The sequence below is a fragment of the Podarcis filfolensis genome, assembly GCF_964270895.1.
Source record: "Podarcis filfolensis genome assembly, chromosome: 14".
In the NCBI taxonomy this organism is placed as follows: Eukaryota; Metazoa; Chordata; class Lepidosauria; order Squamata; family Lacertidae; genus Podarcis; species Podarcis filfolensis.
In genome coordinates, this window is record NC_139616.1 from 47,261,199 (window position 1) to 47,274,507 (window position 13,309).

At 47.9% G+C, this 13,309-nt stretch overlaps 1 protein-coding gene across 2 annotated transcripts in view; it reads right to left on the bottom strand.

Moving 5' to 3' along the window:
- Nucleotides 1-9,116: 9,116 nt before the first annotated feature.
- LOC310749202 (cytochrome P450 2W1-like) overlaps nucleotides 9,117-13,309 on the bottom strand; it is a 34,524-nt gene continuing 30,331 nt past the window's right edge. Inside the window, exons 7-10 of one of the 2 annotated variants that reach the window (XR_014541510.1) lie at nucleotides 12,540-12,724; nucleotides 11,524-11,665; nucleotides 9,389-9,659; nucleotides 9,117-9,272 (exon numbers count right to left, since the gene is read on the bottom strand). Coding sequence is in view for 1 of the 2 variants with exons in the window: in XM_083585803.1 (XP_083441929.1) it covers nucleotides 9,478-9,659; nucleotides 11,524-11,665; nucleotides 12,540-12,724 (509 nt within the window). In the remaining variant the exon portion in view is untranslated. Of the gene's footprint in view, nucleotides 9,660-11,523; nucleotides 11,666-12,539; nucleotides 12,725-13,309 lie in introns of both variants that reach the window. The other variant, XM_083585803.1, reaches the window with a different exon arrangement.

The window sequence follows — 13,309 nt, forward strand, 5'->3', positions numbered from 1 at the left end:
ATAAATCAATCACTGCTGAAGTTGCTTCTTTGTTTTTTTTCAATAAAAAACTGGAGTGGCGCAAGCAGATTTTTATTCTGAAAGTGTGGCTCAGAGGAAAAAAGCTTGAGAATCACTAATACCGAGAGAGGGGTTCGTGGTTATTTATTTTAATCATTGCATTTCTCCCCAACCTTTTTCACCAAAGAGCTCAGGGTAGCATGCATGGTTCTCCCCTCATTTAATTCACACAACAACCCTGTGAGGTAGGCTGAGAGACAGGGGCTGGCCCCCAAGGTTACCCAGTGAGCTTCATGGCCAAGCGGGGATTTGAACCTTGGTCTCCCAAATAGGTTCCCCACCTGGATAGCTCAGTCAGTAGAGCAAGAGACTCGTAATCTCAGGGCCATGGGTTCTAGTCCCATGTTGGGCAAAAGATTCCTGCATTGCAGGGGGTTGGACTAGATGACCCTCGGGGGCCCTTCCAACTCTATCCATGCCTTTGAGCAGCCTTCCTCAACCTGGAACCCTCCAGATGTTTGGGTCTGCAGCTACTCTCAGTCCCTGCTCTGTGCTGACTGGAGCTAATGGGGTTTAAACATCTGGAGGAGGCCAGATTGTCCGCCCCATTAGCCAATTCTCCTCTTTCCAATCAGTTGGGATGCAAAAAGAAACTTGGAGCCATCTAGCGGTGAGGGCAGTTCACAGCTATGAAGCGCAGATTTGTCAGAAGATCAGAGATGTTATCTTCTCCAACCTGGTGCCCTCCAGGTGTTCAGGGCTCCAACTTCCTCCATTGGTTAGAGTGTGGTGTTGATGACGCCAAGGCTGCAGGTTTGATCCCCGCATGGGACAGCTGCATCATCCTGCATTGCAGGGGGTTGGACTAGATCAGGCTTCCTCAACCTCGGCCCTCCAGATGTTTTGAGACTACAATTCCCATCATCCCTGACCACTGGTCCTGCTAGCTAGGGATCATGGGAGTTGTAGGCCAAAAACATCTGGAGGGCCAAGGTTGAGGAAGCCTGGACTAGATGATCCACAGGGTCCCTTCCAACTCTTAAAAGGTAAAGGGACCCCTGACCATTAGCTCCAGTTGTGGCCGACTCTGGGGTTGCGGCGCTCATCTCGCTTTACTGGCTGAGGGAGCAGGCATACAGCTTCCGGGTCATGTGACCAGCATGACTAAGCCGCTTCTGGCGAACCAGAGCAGCGCACGGAAACGCCATTTACTTTCCCGCCAGAGCGCTACCTATTTATCTACTTGCACTGGCGTGCTTTCAAACTGCTAGATAGGCAGGAGCTGGGACCGAGCAAGGGGAGCTCACCCCGTTGTGGGGATTCGAACTGCCAACCATCTGATGGGCGAGTCCTACGCTCTGTGGTTTAACCCACAGCGCCACCTGCGTCCCTACCTTCCAACTCTTAAGACTCTATAATTGCTCCAGCCCCTGCCAGCATGACCAACGGGGAAGGGTGATGGACCTGCGGTGCAAAACAGGGTTATGAACATGGGGGTGGGGAACCCTCCCCCCGCAAACCCAATAAATTAATGAGGTAAGAGAGAGAATCTAGCTAATATTTAAAAAATAAAGTGATGGGACATCGACTCACTGATCTGCCGTATTTGCACCAGCAGCTGTCTGTGGCAAAGGTCAGGCAGCATGGAGGTGATGTGGCATTGGGTGAGTTTGACGTTTATCGAGCAGCTCTTCATTCATTCATTCACTCATTCATTCATTCATTCATGGGTGCTGCTAGGTGATCCCAACTCCCATCAGCTTCAGCCAGCCTGATTCATGATCAGGCAGGATGGGAGTTTGACAACCAGTGTGTTGTGTCATGGTTAGAGTGTCGTCAGACTGGGACCTTTGAGACCAGGGTTCAAACGCCCCCCCCAAGCCATGAAGCTCCCAGGGTGACTTTGGGGGCCAGTCACTGCCTCTCAGGGTAACCTACCTCACAGGGTTGTTGTGAGGACCAAACAGAAGAGAAGGAGGGCCTGAGCTGTTTTGGGGGGAGCGTTGTATATAAAATGTAATAAACGAACATACATACATCTGAATAGCTTCAGTTTTGTCTTGTTTACTAAATTTGTACACTGCCCTTCATCCAAAGATCTCGGGCTGTTTGTGGCATAAAAATACCAAGTACATAATAAGAGCAATAACGAAACAAGACGATAGTTCCCTTCCACTGTCTGAACATCTGCGTCTTTAAAGCAGTGCCTGCTTGAGAATATACACATACAAACATCTCTGCCCTTCTTTGCCAGCAATTGTGGCCCCGATCTGGTGGAACGCTCCGTCACAAGAGACTAGGGCCCTGCGGGACTTGACATCTTGCCGCAGGGCCGGCAAGACAGAGCTGTTCCACCAGGCCTTTGGCCAGGGCACAGCCTGACCCCCTCCTTTGGTAATCCTCATAGAACTCTAGCCCAATGGTTGCCATTAATTTGACTCTGAATTGATTTTAGAATGAATTGATTTTAGAATGTATTTCAATTAATTGATTGTGACTTTTACTGTTGTTAGCCGCTCTGAGCCCGGCTTTGCTTGGGGAGGGTGGGATATAAATAAATTGTTGTTGTTGTTGTTGTTGTTGTTGTTGTTGTTGTTGTTGTTGTTGTTGTTGTTGTTGTTGCTGCTGTTGTTGTTGTTGTTGTTATTATTATTATTATTACAGTGGTACCTCAGGTTAAGTACTTAATTTGTTCCGGAGCTCCATACTTAACCTGAAACTGTTCTTAACCTGCCGTGCCACCGGAGCACGATTTCTGTTCTCATCCTGAAGCAAAGTTCTTAACCTGAAGCACTATTTCTGGGTTAGCAGAGTCTGTAACCTGAAGCGTATGTAACCTGAAGCGTATGTAACTCGAGGTACCACTGTATTATTATTATTACCACTCATAGAACTGTAGAATTGGACCCTAGGGGTCTTCTAGTCCAACCCTCTGCAAATGCAGACATCGTAGCTAAAGAATCCCTGACATGATAGTTATATACAAACAAGTTCTTCTTCACATGCATATTCCACCATTCCTCCAAGAAGCTTTGGGAGGCCGGAATGCACTCATTCAAAGCTCAGACTAATTGTCGTACAGGCAGGAAATGGACTTTGACTGTGTTCGATTATCATTAACCCCCTGCTGTTTGGAAATGGGGCATCTCTGATGCCAGTAGCCACCGGCGGCAGTTTCTCGAGAAATCATGATATCACTGAATTTGCAGCTACCGTCTAACTTACGTCAAACACAGGGTGGGAAAGGTTATCTACCTTTTCTTGCTGTTGCGTGTCACAAGAAGCAGGAGGGGTTGCAGAGACCCATATGCAAAGCAGGAAAGGGAGAGGCCTTTGTGACATTTTCCTGTTCTGGAAACCTCTGGTCGCCCAGCCAGGATGTCGTGAAAAATATGAAAGCCAATGTGGTGGAGTGGTTAGAGCAGTGTTTCTCAAACTTGGGTCTCTGGCTGTTGTTGGACTACAAATCCCATCAGTGGTCAGGGATTATGGGAGTTGTAGTCCAACAACAACTGGAGACTTAAGTTTGAGAAACACTGCATTAGAGCATCAGACTGGGACCTGGGAGAGACCAGAGTTCAAATCCCCACCCAGTTGTAAAGCTCTCTGTGTGAACATAGGCCAGTCACTGCCTCTCAGCCTAACCTACCTCAAAGGGCTGTTGTGGAGATTAAATGAGGGAGGGGAGAATCACGTACGCCACCTTGAGGTCCTTGGAGGAAAAGGTGGGATGTACATGCAATAAGCAAACAAACTGTCAAGTAATTGGATTCTGTTACAAGCAGAAGACTGGCATATGTAAAGAGAAATCAACTGGAGTTTTTCCCACCTACAGCAGGGGTGAGGGACATTACTCAGCTTGAGGGCCACCTTCCCTTCTGTGCCGCCTTCCGGGGGCCACAGGCAAAAGTGAGCAGAGCAACAAATATATTTAGTATGCTGTTTTCCACAGACACCCTTCTCGGTCTTCCAAGCAAGAGGCATGATTAGAGTTTAAGGACCAATTCCAGGCAAAATCACTCCAGGAGAGGGAAAATCGGGGTTGGTGCGGAGCATGGTTGAGAAAAGACGATGTGGCTGAGCAGGTGCTGAACCCAGGGGGCAGTCCTGAGGGCCAGAGAGATGCCTGGAGGGCCACACTTCACCCCCAAACCTGAGGTTTTTCCCTAAAGCAGGAGCCCTACTTTGTCCCAGCTTTGCAGTTTACACAACAGACATACTGCCCATCATGTCAAATCCCAGGTCAGTTATCGGTGTTGTGTCCTCTTACGCCTACACTTCAGGTGAGCTTTCTGACTACCTTTTTTAAAGAACAAAGACCGGGTGCCACATGTGCATTACTGCACAGGGTCCAGAAGGCACCCCTAAACCAACACAGATGTTGCAGCTTCTCTTTATGGAAAATTCTTATTATCAGATGCTCGCTGGCAGGAATATAATTCAGCCAATGCAGTTCCAGGTGTCTAATGTCATTTAAAAAAACTCTGCACAGCACTCTTTTGCCCTAGTGGATTACAGGAGTGCCCAGGGCTATGGGTGCCATGCAGCGTGCATGGCCCTGGCACCAAAATTTGTGGGTGCCTGGCCCCTTCATGGGGAATTTTGTGTGTGCAAAAGCACCCAGGTCCCCAGTGAGTTTGCACCTAAGGTGGATAATATTGGGAGCAACCTGAAGCTGGAACTGGTAAAATATGTTTTGAGAAAATGTAAGAACAGGCATGCAAAATTTTCATAGACTGTCTCCAATATTTTTTTTGGGGGGGTGGGGGTTCTTCGTGGAGGAGAGAACATTTGAAGGCTGCAGAATAAGCACTTGCAATTAAAGAAAATGCAAAACAGCTGCATCCCTCAGGTGAATGGTGCTTTGCAACCACTTGAGCACTGGGGAAAAGGTAGCAGAGCCACCCTAGGGCACAGAAGCTACTCCCAATGAACTCACCGAGCCATGAATCATTCCCATTTAAGCATCACATGCCCGAGCGATGCTAAAAGCTGCTGAGCTAAGACTTGGCCTCTGCAGCCAGACTTTTGCTATAGGGCTGCTGCCACCGCCAGCCGTATTAAAACACACCCTTCTGTGCACAATGGCTGATGGCGAAAGGACACATTGCAGGTGCCTTGTAGCAACCTGAGAGAAGGGAACGAAATTGCAGCGGAGAGAAGCAGGACTAGCCTGTTCTGCATCTCGCAGAGTCGTGCATTTGCATGTGAGGTTCCAGCAAGTCTCGCATCTTTGTGACAAAAGATGCTTCCTCTGTTTGGGCTAACGAGACGAGAGACTGGGGACCCGAGCCTGAGAGCCTGAGTTCAATGCTGGTCTTTGAGATTCACGAAGCAGGACCAAACAGAAGGTAGACTGGGATATACTGGGAGATGTCTCAGTGGCTTGCAGCAGGTCAGTGGTGGGGAGCCTCTCCCACCCGTGGACCTAATTAAGTCTGGCAGGGTCCTCATTAGGACTGTGAGGCTGTTTTATCCACTTGCCCCACACTTGAGGTCAGAGATGGCCCCCTACTCAGTCTCATCCGAGGTTCCTGCCTCCTAAGCCCCATATCAAGCCTGATCCAAGGTCTAGTGCAATGGCAGGGCCTCCAAGGAATCCTCAGCTAAGACGTACGTGACTTGCAGGCCCTGTTCTAGGCAGAAATTTACATGGACATCCTTTTCCTCCCAGTAAACCCATATGATGGGTATCCTCATGGGGCAAGCTGAGTGCTTTGCCTCTGGATCTGAAGCTGTCATCTTTCCTTGGGAGTGATGGGAGCCGGGTTGGGGGAATCCAGCTGGGAGCCTAGACACCCAACGTAGAGGCCTCTGAGGATCATCTAGTCCAACCCCCTGGAATACAGGAATATGCAGCTGTTTCATATGAGGATCGAATCTTTCTGCAGGAAGGGAGCCTCTGATCTGGTGACGTACTCATGCATGATAACTTGCATTTTGCAGAGGTATGTTCCCACTTGCTGACTTGCTTGCTTCTATCCATGATCTCCCCTTTTTTACAGCAAACCGTTTGGGAGAAATGAGCTCCTGTTGAATGAATAAGTCAATAGGTGGAAGCAGAGAGTAGACAGCGAACTGGATGGCTGTAACCTAAGGTGCGCACGAGGTGGCAGCAGAGTGAAACAAGCAAGGAAGGACCAGCTAAACAAAGAAGATTGTGGCAGGAACATTTATAATCAGAGTGGTAGGGTTGGAAAGGACCAGCAAGGACTGTCTATTTTCCCTCACCCCCAATGTTATGATGTTGCAGATTATGATCATGCAATAAATGACATACAATCACCACGGTGCATGCACAAACATAAAGGGTATACAGTGCTTTGCACAGAAAAATTTAAATGTGTACTTAAAATGCAACTGTTGCTCCACTTAATATCGTGTGTGTGTCTTGAATTATTAAAACCATTGCATAAAACAATATTATAAAACCCTCCTGCAGATGTCTATAATCTCCTCTTGGAAACTTCGGATTTTATTTAGTTATTAAAATATTTGTACAGTGGACACTCAGGTTACAAACATTATTTGTCCAGGATGCATGTCCACAACCCGCAGTGTTCGCAACCTGAAGTGGCGTGTCTGCGCACGCGCGGGTTGTGATTTGGTGCTTCTGCGCATGAGCGACTGCCGAAACCCGGAAGTAACCCGTTCAAGTGCTTCCGGGTTTTGGCGGTCCGTAACCCAAAAAAACACAACCTGAAGCAGCTGTAACCCGAGGTATGACTGTATTCCACTATTCATTTAAGAAAATATGGAGCAGTTTACAACAATTATACATGAAACCATACAATAAAAACTGGATAAAAAGCCACATTTACAAATCAGCTAACTGTTATGGAAAGATGTATTAAAAGTTGGCACAGAAGGTGCCCGCTGAATCTCTACTGGCAAGGAGTTCCACCAGACTGGACCGATGACACAAAAGGCTAAGTTTCTCCTTGTGGTCAATTGAGCCTCACCAACTTGGGGAAGGAAAGGAGATGCTCCTGCAGATGACCTCAGTGATCGAGCTGGGATGAAAGGGTTCAAGTGATCACTGAGGTAGCCTGGACTTAAGCTGTTCAGAGCTTTGTAAATTAATGCAAGGACTTTGAATCTGGTTCAATAGCAGATGCGCAGCCAGTGTATATGTTTCAGATTTTCTGACGAGGCCCTACTCCTAATCCAAACTGTATCTGTGGACCCTTAAGGCTGTGCAAACACTATACAGTGGTACCTCGGGTTACAGACGCTTCAGGTTACATATGCTTCAGGTTACAGACTCCGCTAACCCAGAAATAGTACCTCAGGATGAGAACAGAAATCGTGCTCCGGCGGCGCGGCAGCAGCAGGAGGCCCCATTAGCTAAAGTGGTGCTTCAGGTTAAGAACAGTTTCAGGTTAAGAACGGACCTCAAAAGGATTCTGGGAACTGCAGTTCATTGAGGATTGCTGGGAATTGTAACTCTGAGGATGGTAAACTACAGGGCCGGGGATTCTTTGAGGAGAAGAATGTGCCAGGAATGTGGTTTCCTAAAACAATCCATAAAACAATAACAATCAATACAATTAATTTTCATTTGAAAAAAACCCAGAATTCTTTCTCCTAGGTATCATGTCAGAGGAAATAAAAAGAACGGTCAGACCAATATTTATGTATGTAACTACGGCGGCAAGGTTATTAATTGCCCAAAATTGGAAAAGCAGCAGCGTCCAACAGACTGGCTATCTAAAATAATGGAATACTTTCATATTGCCGAATTAACAGGGAGAGTAAGAGAAGATACGGTACAAAAAGTCAATAAGGAGTGGGCTATCTTTAAGGAATACATCAAAATCTATGTGGAAAAAGTCGAACCTTTGACAGATATTGAGTGAATCCAGAAAATGATTAGAGTGAAAGGAGAGTAAAATTAAGATAGAAGAGATTAAATAAATTAATGAAATGCGTTTAAGCTAATTGGAAAAATAAAGTAGTGTAACAAGAACGGCTGGAAGTCAAGTCACTTGGTGGGTGTCCATGTGGGGTAGGTGTGTAGGTATGTTGATATGTCTAGTATAGGTAGGTATTATATAGAGTAATGTAGGTATGTTTTATGCTATGAAAATAGGATAGTGTGTTGTGTATATGTATTGTGTAAATGTAAATGTATGTGTTTTATATGTTAATTTTTTAAAAAAGGAATGGGGTTTCCATGTACAGCCATGCCTCGGGTTACAGACGCTTTGGGTTGTGCGTTTTTGGGTTGTGCACTGTGCCGAACCCGGAAGTACCAGAACAGGTTACTTCTGGATTTCGGCGCATGCTCAAAAGCACTAAATTGCACTTTGCGCATGCACAGAAGCGCCGAATTGCAACCCGCACGTGCGCAGACGCGATGCTGCGGGTTGCGAACGCTGCAGGTTGTGAATGTGCCTCCCACACGGATCATGTTCGCAACCCGAGCGTCCACTGTATAGTGTGCACACACAGGCCTTTTCTCACTTTCCCCAGGCAAGGCGGAAGGTCCTTGGCATGCAGGTCTCAGGTCCAGCCCTGAGGACCACCAGTTACAAAGAGTGATGTAGCAGCCTGAAGTGGTGGAGTGCTAGTGCAGTTTCAGCATCAATGGGAAATAACCGTCGGAGGTTAGGTTGAAGGCTGCACAGAAAAGGAGGCTTAGAGCAGGAGTTTGAAGAGACCAGGAGGTGGGCAGGAAGGCTCTGAGCACGAGGAACAAAGAATGGATGTCCCCTCTGCTGGTTGGAGTTCATCACTCCATAAAGGGGGGGGGAAAGCTGTGATCTGTAGATAATCCAAGAGAGCCGATACGTTTCTGAAGCACCAATTCCAAGAATCCCCTCTCTGTACAGACAAGGGTTATTGTCTCAGGATAATGACTTCTGTGTCGGGAAGGAAATTTATTAATCCATGTGGACCCACTGTGTGGGTGAACAACTAAAGAATCAGCTATGTGCCTGGATTCGAAACAAAAGGCCTGCACACAAGAGAGCCCCCAGTAGGAAAAATATTAAACTCACAAAAGTTAAGCAGCACTGTGAAGCATTGGGAATATAGTTTGTTTGACCCTTCTTATCCCATTTACGACGCTCTCTTCTTTCTATCCCTTTTTCAAGGAACAAACCACACACTACTAAGCAAGTTTAGAATGTTTTACTTACATATTCATAGGCCTGATACATGTGTTGTTCTATGCAGCTGCGGGGGAAAGCATAAGCAGAACACTCTTGGACAGAAAGTACAGAATATAATTCTAAGCATGTGCTGTAAGCTTGGGAGCAAGCTCACACCTGTCTGTCTCGTTACATGGTACACACACATACACAGAGAAAGGTAGTAGAAAGGCTTCACTTCCTCCCTCTCTATCTAGCAATATAACTCTGTAGTCCTTAGCATCGTCATGCACTAACTAGCAGATGTGCATATTGTAATCTGAACATTCACCTGGGCAAATGAGACAAAAGAACACTTCCACTGGGACAAGCTGTTCTCCTTTTAGTGCACAGCACAGGTAGAGTACGCTTGGGGCCTCAGTGTGAAGGTGACTTCGGGGGTGAGGTCCAAATCTGAAACAGTCTTTCCAGGAGGAGGACGAAACGTAAACCTTTGGAGCAACCCAACAAAGAACAAGAAGATCTCCATCAAGGCCAGGCTTTCTCCGGGACAATTCCTACGGCCTGCAACAAACCAGTGGTTTGGACTTTCAATGAAAACGGCAAATAGAAGCAAGAGTCCAACAGTTTGCAATATTATTTTTGTAAGTTCTTTTGCAGGGCGGGGCAGTGGTAGTCCGGATGATACCCATGGGTCAGTTCCAAACTTGTGAAGGAACCTGGTCAATCAGTCAACCTGGTTGCTTTGTTACTGTAGTGGTCTTAGTCGGCCAGTTAAGTGCCACCATTCACATGTCCATTCACAAGAGGTTGTCATAGAGACAAATGAGTGGAGCTTTTCCCACCTCACCTGGCTGGATGGCACTCTCATCCAAGGATGGAGAACGACAAGGCCAAGGCAGGGGAGGTACTGTGTATGGGAGAGTTGTGAGTGTGTGTGACTTGGGCTGATGCTGGAAGCCAAAGAAACAGAGGCACATCTTGCTCTGTGCTGAATCCAAACCTGAGTTGGGGGAATCCCCTGGACCCCTAAGGGGGAGGCAAGACCGGCTGGTGTGTTAATGCTGCAAGACCCTTCATCCATTGCTCATGCTACATATATGTGTAAATAAAACCATCAATTCTTCGGCTGATCGCCGAAGAATTGATGCTTTTGAATTATGGTGCTGGAGGAAACTCTTGAGAGTCCCATGGACTGCAAGAGGATCAAACCTCTCCATTCTGAAGGAAATCATCCCTGAGTGCTCACTGGAAGGACAGATCGTGAAGTTGAGGCTCCAATACTTTGGCCACCTCATGAGAAGAGAAGACTCCCTGGAAAAGACCCTGATGTTGGGAAAGATGGAGGGCACTAGGAGAAGGGTATGACAGAGGACGAGATGGCTGGACAGTATTCTTGAAGCTACAAACATGAGCCTGACCAAACTGCGGGAGGCAGTGGAAGACAGGAGTGCCTGGCGTGCTCTGGTCCATGGGGTCACGAAGAGTCAGACACGACTAAACGACTAAACAACAACAACAAAACCATACGTCCTAAAGACACCACAGTCTCCATGGACTTTAGTTTCCAGGAAACTGAACCCTAGGAGACTAGGGTTGTGCACAACATTATCAATTATTTGGTGAGTGCATGCCCTGTGTTAACACTCCAAGGGAGTGTCGCTGGGACCCTGGGCTATTCGCAGTGACTGGAGCACTGATAATAAGAAGGTGCCCTAAGTCCTGGGGAGCCAAGAGGGGCTGTGATGTGGGAAGTGGCACAGACTCTGACACTGAGGCAGGACCTAGCAGCCTCCAGCTCCAAGCCAGTCACCCCTGGCAGGGAACCTTCAGAAGAACCACTGATAGACTCTCGTTCTCCATCCCTGTCTGGCAACGCACACAGGTACCCTTGGCAGAGTGGCGATGCGGTTCAAAGCTGCAGGTGTGCAGACTCCCCCTTGGAGCTTTCTGAGGTTCAGCCACTCAGACCAAATCAGCCACTTGCTCTCCTAGCTAGCTGTGGTCCTGTTGGTCCTCAAGGGCTGTGTCTGGGGCCGCAAGAAGCTGATCTCTCCCTATGGCCTCATCTCATGCGCATAATAAAGTCAGGTCACATACACGGCACTCCCAGGTGGTCTCCACGTCTCACGCCTAGAACTTCCAAGAACTGACTCAGTGGAGGGGAATCTGCCTGTTGTGTAAGAACACGAGCCCATGGCCCATCTGGCCCAGCAACCTGTTCTCACAGCAGCCAACCAGATGCCCCAGCGGGAAGCCTGAGATCTGGATAGGAGCGCAACAGCGCTCTGCCCACTTGTGATTCCCAGCAATGGGTAGTCAGAGACACAAGGCCTCTGACAGTGGAGGCAGAACATAGCTATACCCTTGGAAGATAGGGTGGTCGTCATCAAGCACCTTCTTTGCCTGCAGAAAGAATTTGTGTTACCTATAGTGAAGGGCAGGAAGGCATCCTTCTTCACAAAGTTCCCCTCGGCATCCAGAAAGTGGTTGGGGTTAAACTGGGTGGGGGTCTCCCACTGGGTCTTGTCATACAGCACGGAGGTGAGAGAGGGGATCACGGGTGTGCCCTGGGAGGCAAGCAGAGTTTACATTGTTAATTGGGGGGGGGGGAATTGGAGGGAAGGCATTCCATTGCCCACAGCTTATTATTATTATTATTATTATTATTATTATTATTATTATTATTATTATCATTTATTCCATTTATAATCCCACCATTCTGCCAAACAGCTCAAGGTGGCATACCTGGTTGTCTGTTTTATCAGCTTCAGCTGAGAAATAATGACTGCCTCAAGGCCTCTTATTGATCTTCAAGGCCAAGTGAGGATTTGAACTCTGGTTTCCCAGGTCTTATCCTGACACTCTAACCACTACTCCACACTGCCTCTCAAGTTCTCAAGGAAGAAAAACTCACAGCAGGAACACAGGGAAGGCTTCAGACAACTTCCTTTTTCAGCCTGCATTCAGACATGCAGTTTATTGCATTACTTCTCCAGGTTATAATGCTAGCGCTTCTGTAGTAAGTTCCAACATCCCTTTTACTCTGCAGTTCCTGCTGCGTTACAGAACTGGGCCTTTTTGACTGATATACTACCATGGTGCACTAAAGCTTAAATGTTGGGAAATTCCAATTACGTGAGATTCCAACACAAACAAGCACACCTCAGGATTTTCTGAGCTAATGGGTTGCAACTGGATTTTCCCCCTGGACACCATTATCGTGGTAATTAGTACTAAGCTTCTGCTAGATCCCACTTTACACTGTGTGAATGATCACATGAAACATGGAAATTGACAGGTCAGGGAAGATCAGGAAAGAGGAACATGCTGTGTGAATGCAGCCTCGGAGGTCAGCTGTGACGCCAGACGTCCTCTTTCAGACACGGCGCACTCCCAGCCTACCTTGCCCACTTGGCCGTGCCAGCAGGGCAAACTTCCTACCTTGGGAATGAAGTAGCCGCGGAAGCAAGTGTCCACTGCGGTGCAGCGGGGAAACTGCTGGAGGATACTGGCAAACCTCTGCACCTCGTGGACTATGGCGTTGTTGAAGGGCAGCTGCTTCCTGTCTTCACAAGTGGGCAGGCGTTCCAGCCCAATGACCCTTTCGATTTCCTCTCGTGCCTGCCCTGAAACGGGAGTTCTCTGACAGTTATTATAAAAAAAGAGGTGAAACCAGGTATGAATGCAACAACTTAACGCAGGCTTTTATACTTGCATTGGCTGCTTTATCACTCATTCACATAGTTTGGAGAGGCCCTGTAATGGCTTTAGGGGTTGCTTGTGCGTAAATAGCCGCCGCTCTGGGCTAGGTTGGCTGGTTAAACCATTTCTCGCTGGACAGCCATCCACTCCGTGGCTGTTCAGTCGCTGGCAGAATCCGTCAGTGGGCGTTTCTTAAACCTTTTCCAACATAAAAGTTGTTTGACGCCCAGTCTCCTCCTACTCTCCCTGCGCGGAAGTCTTCTGCGCAGGGAGGACGTGGGTAGTGGAGGACCTGTGCTCTCCCCGCTGGTGTCCAGTGAAGAGTCCCGGAGCCTGCTCTCTGTTTCCCCCATTGGCCCCCCTCTATCCCTGGTGTCGCGCTGATTTTCTTCCCCAACAGGAGACCTGCCTCTCTCCCTGCTTGGCCCCTCTCCAGCATCGCTGTGGAGCCTCGCCTCCTCCTCCTCTAGTTCCAATTGCAGTTCCCTGACAGGCCCCCTTGGAGCTCT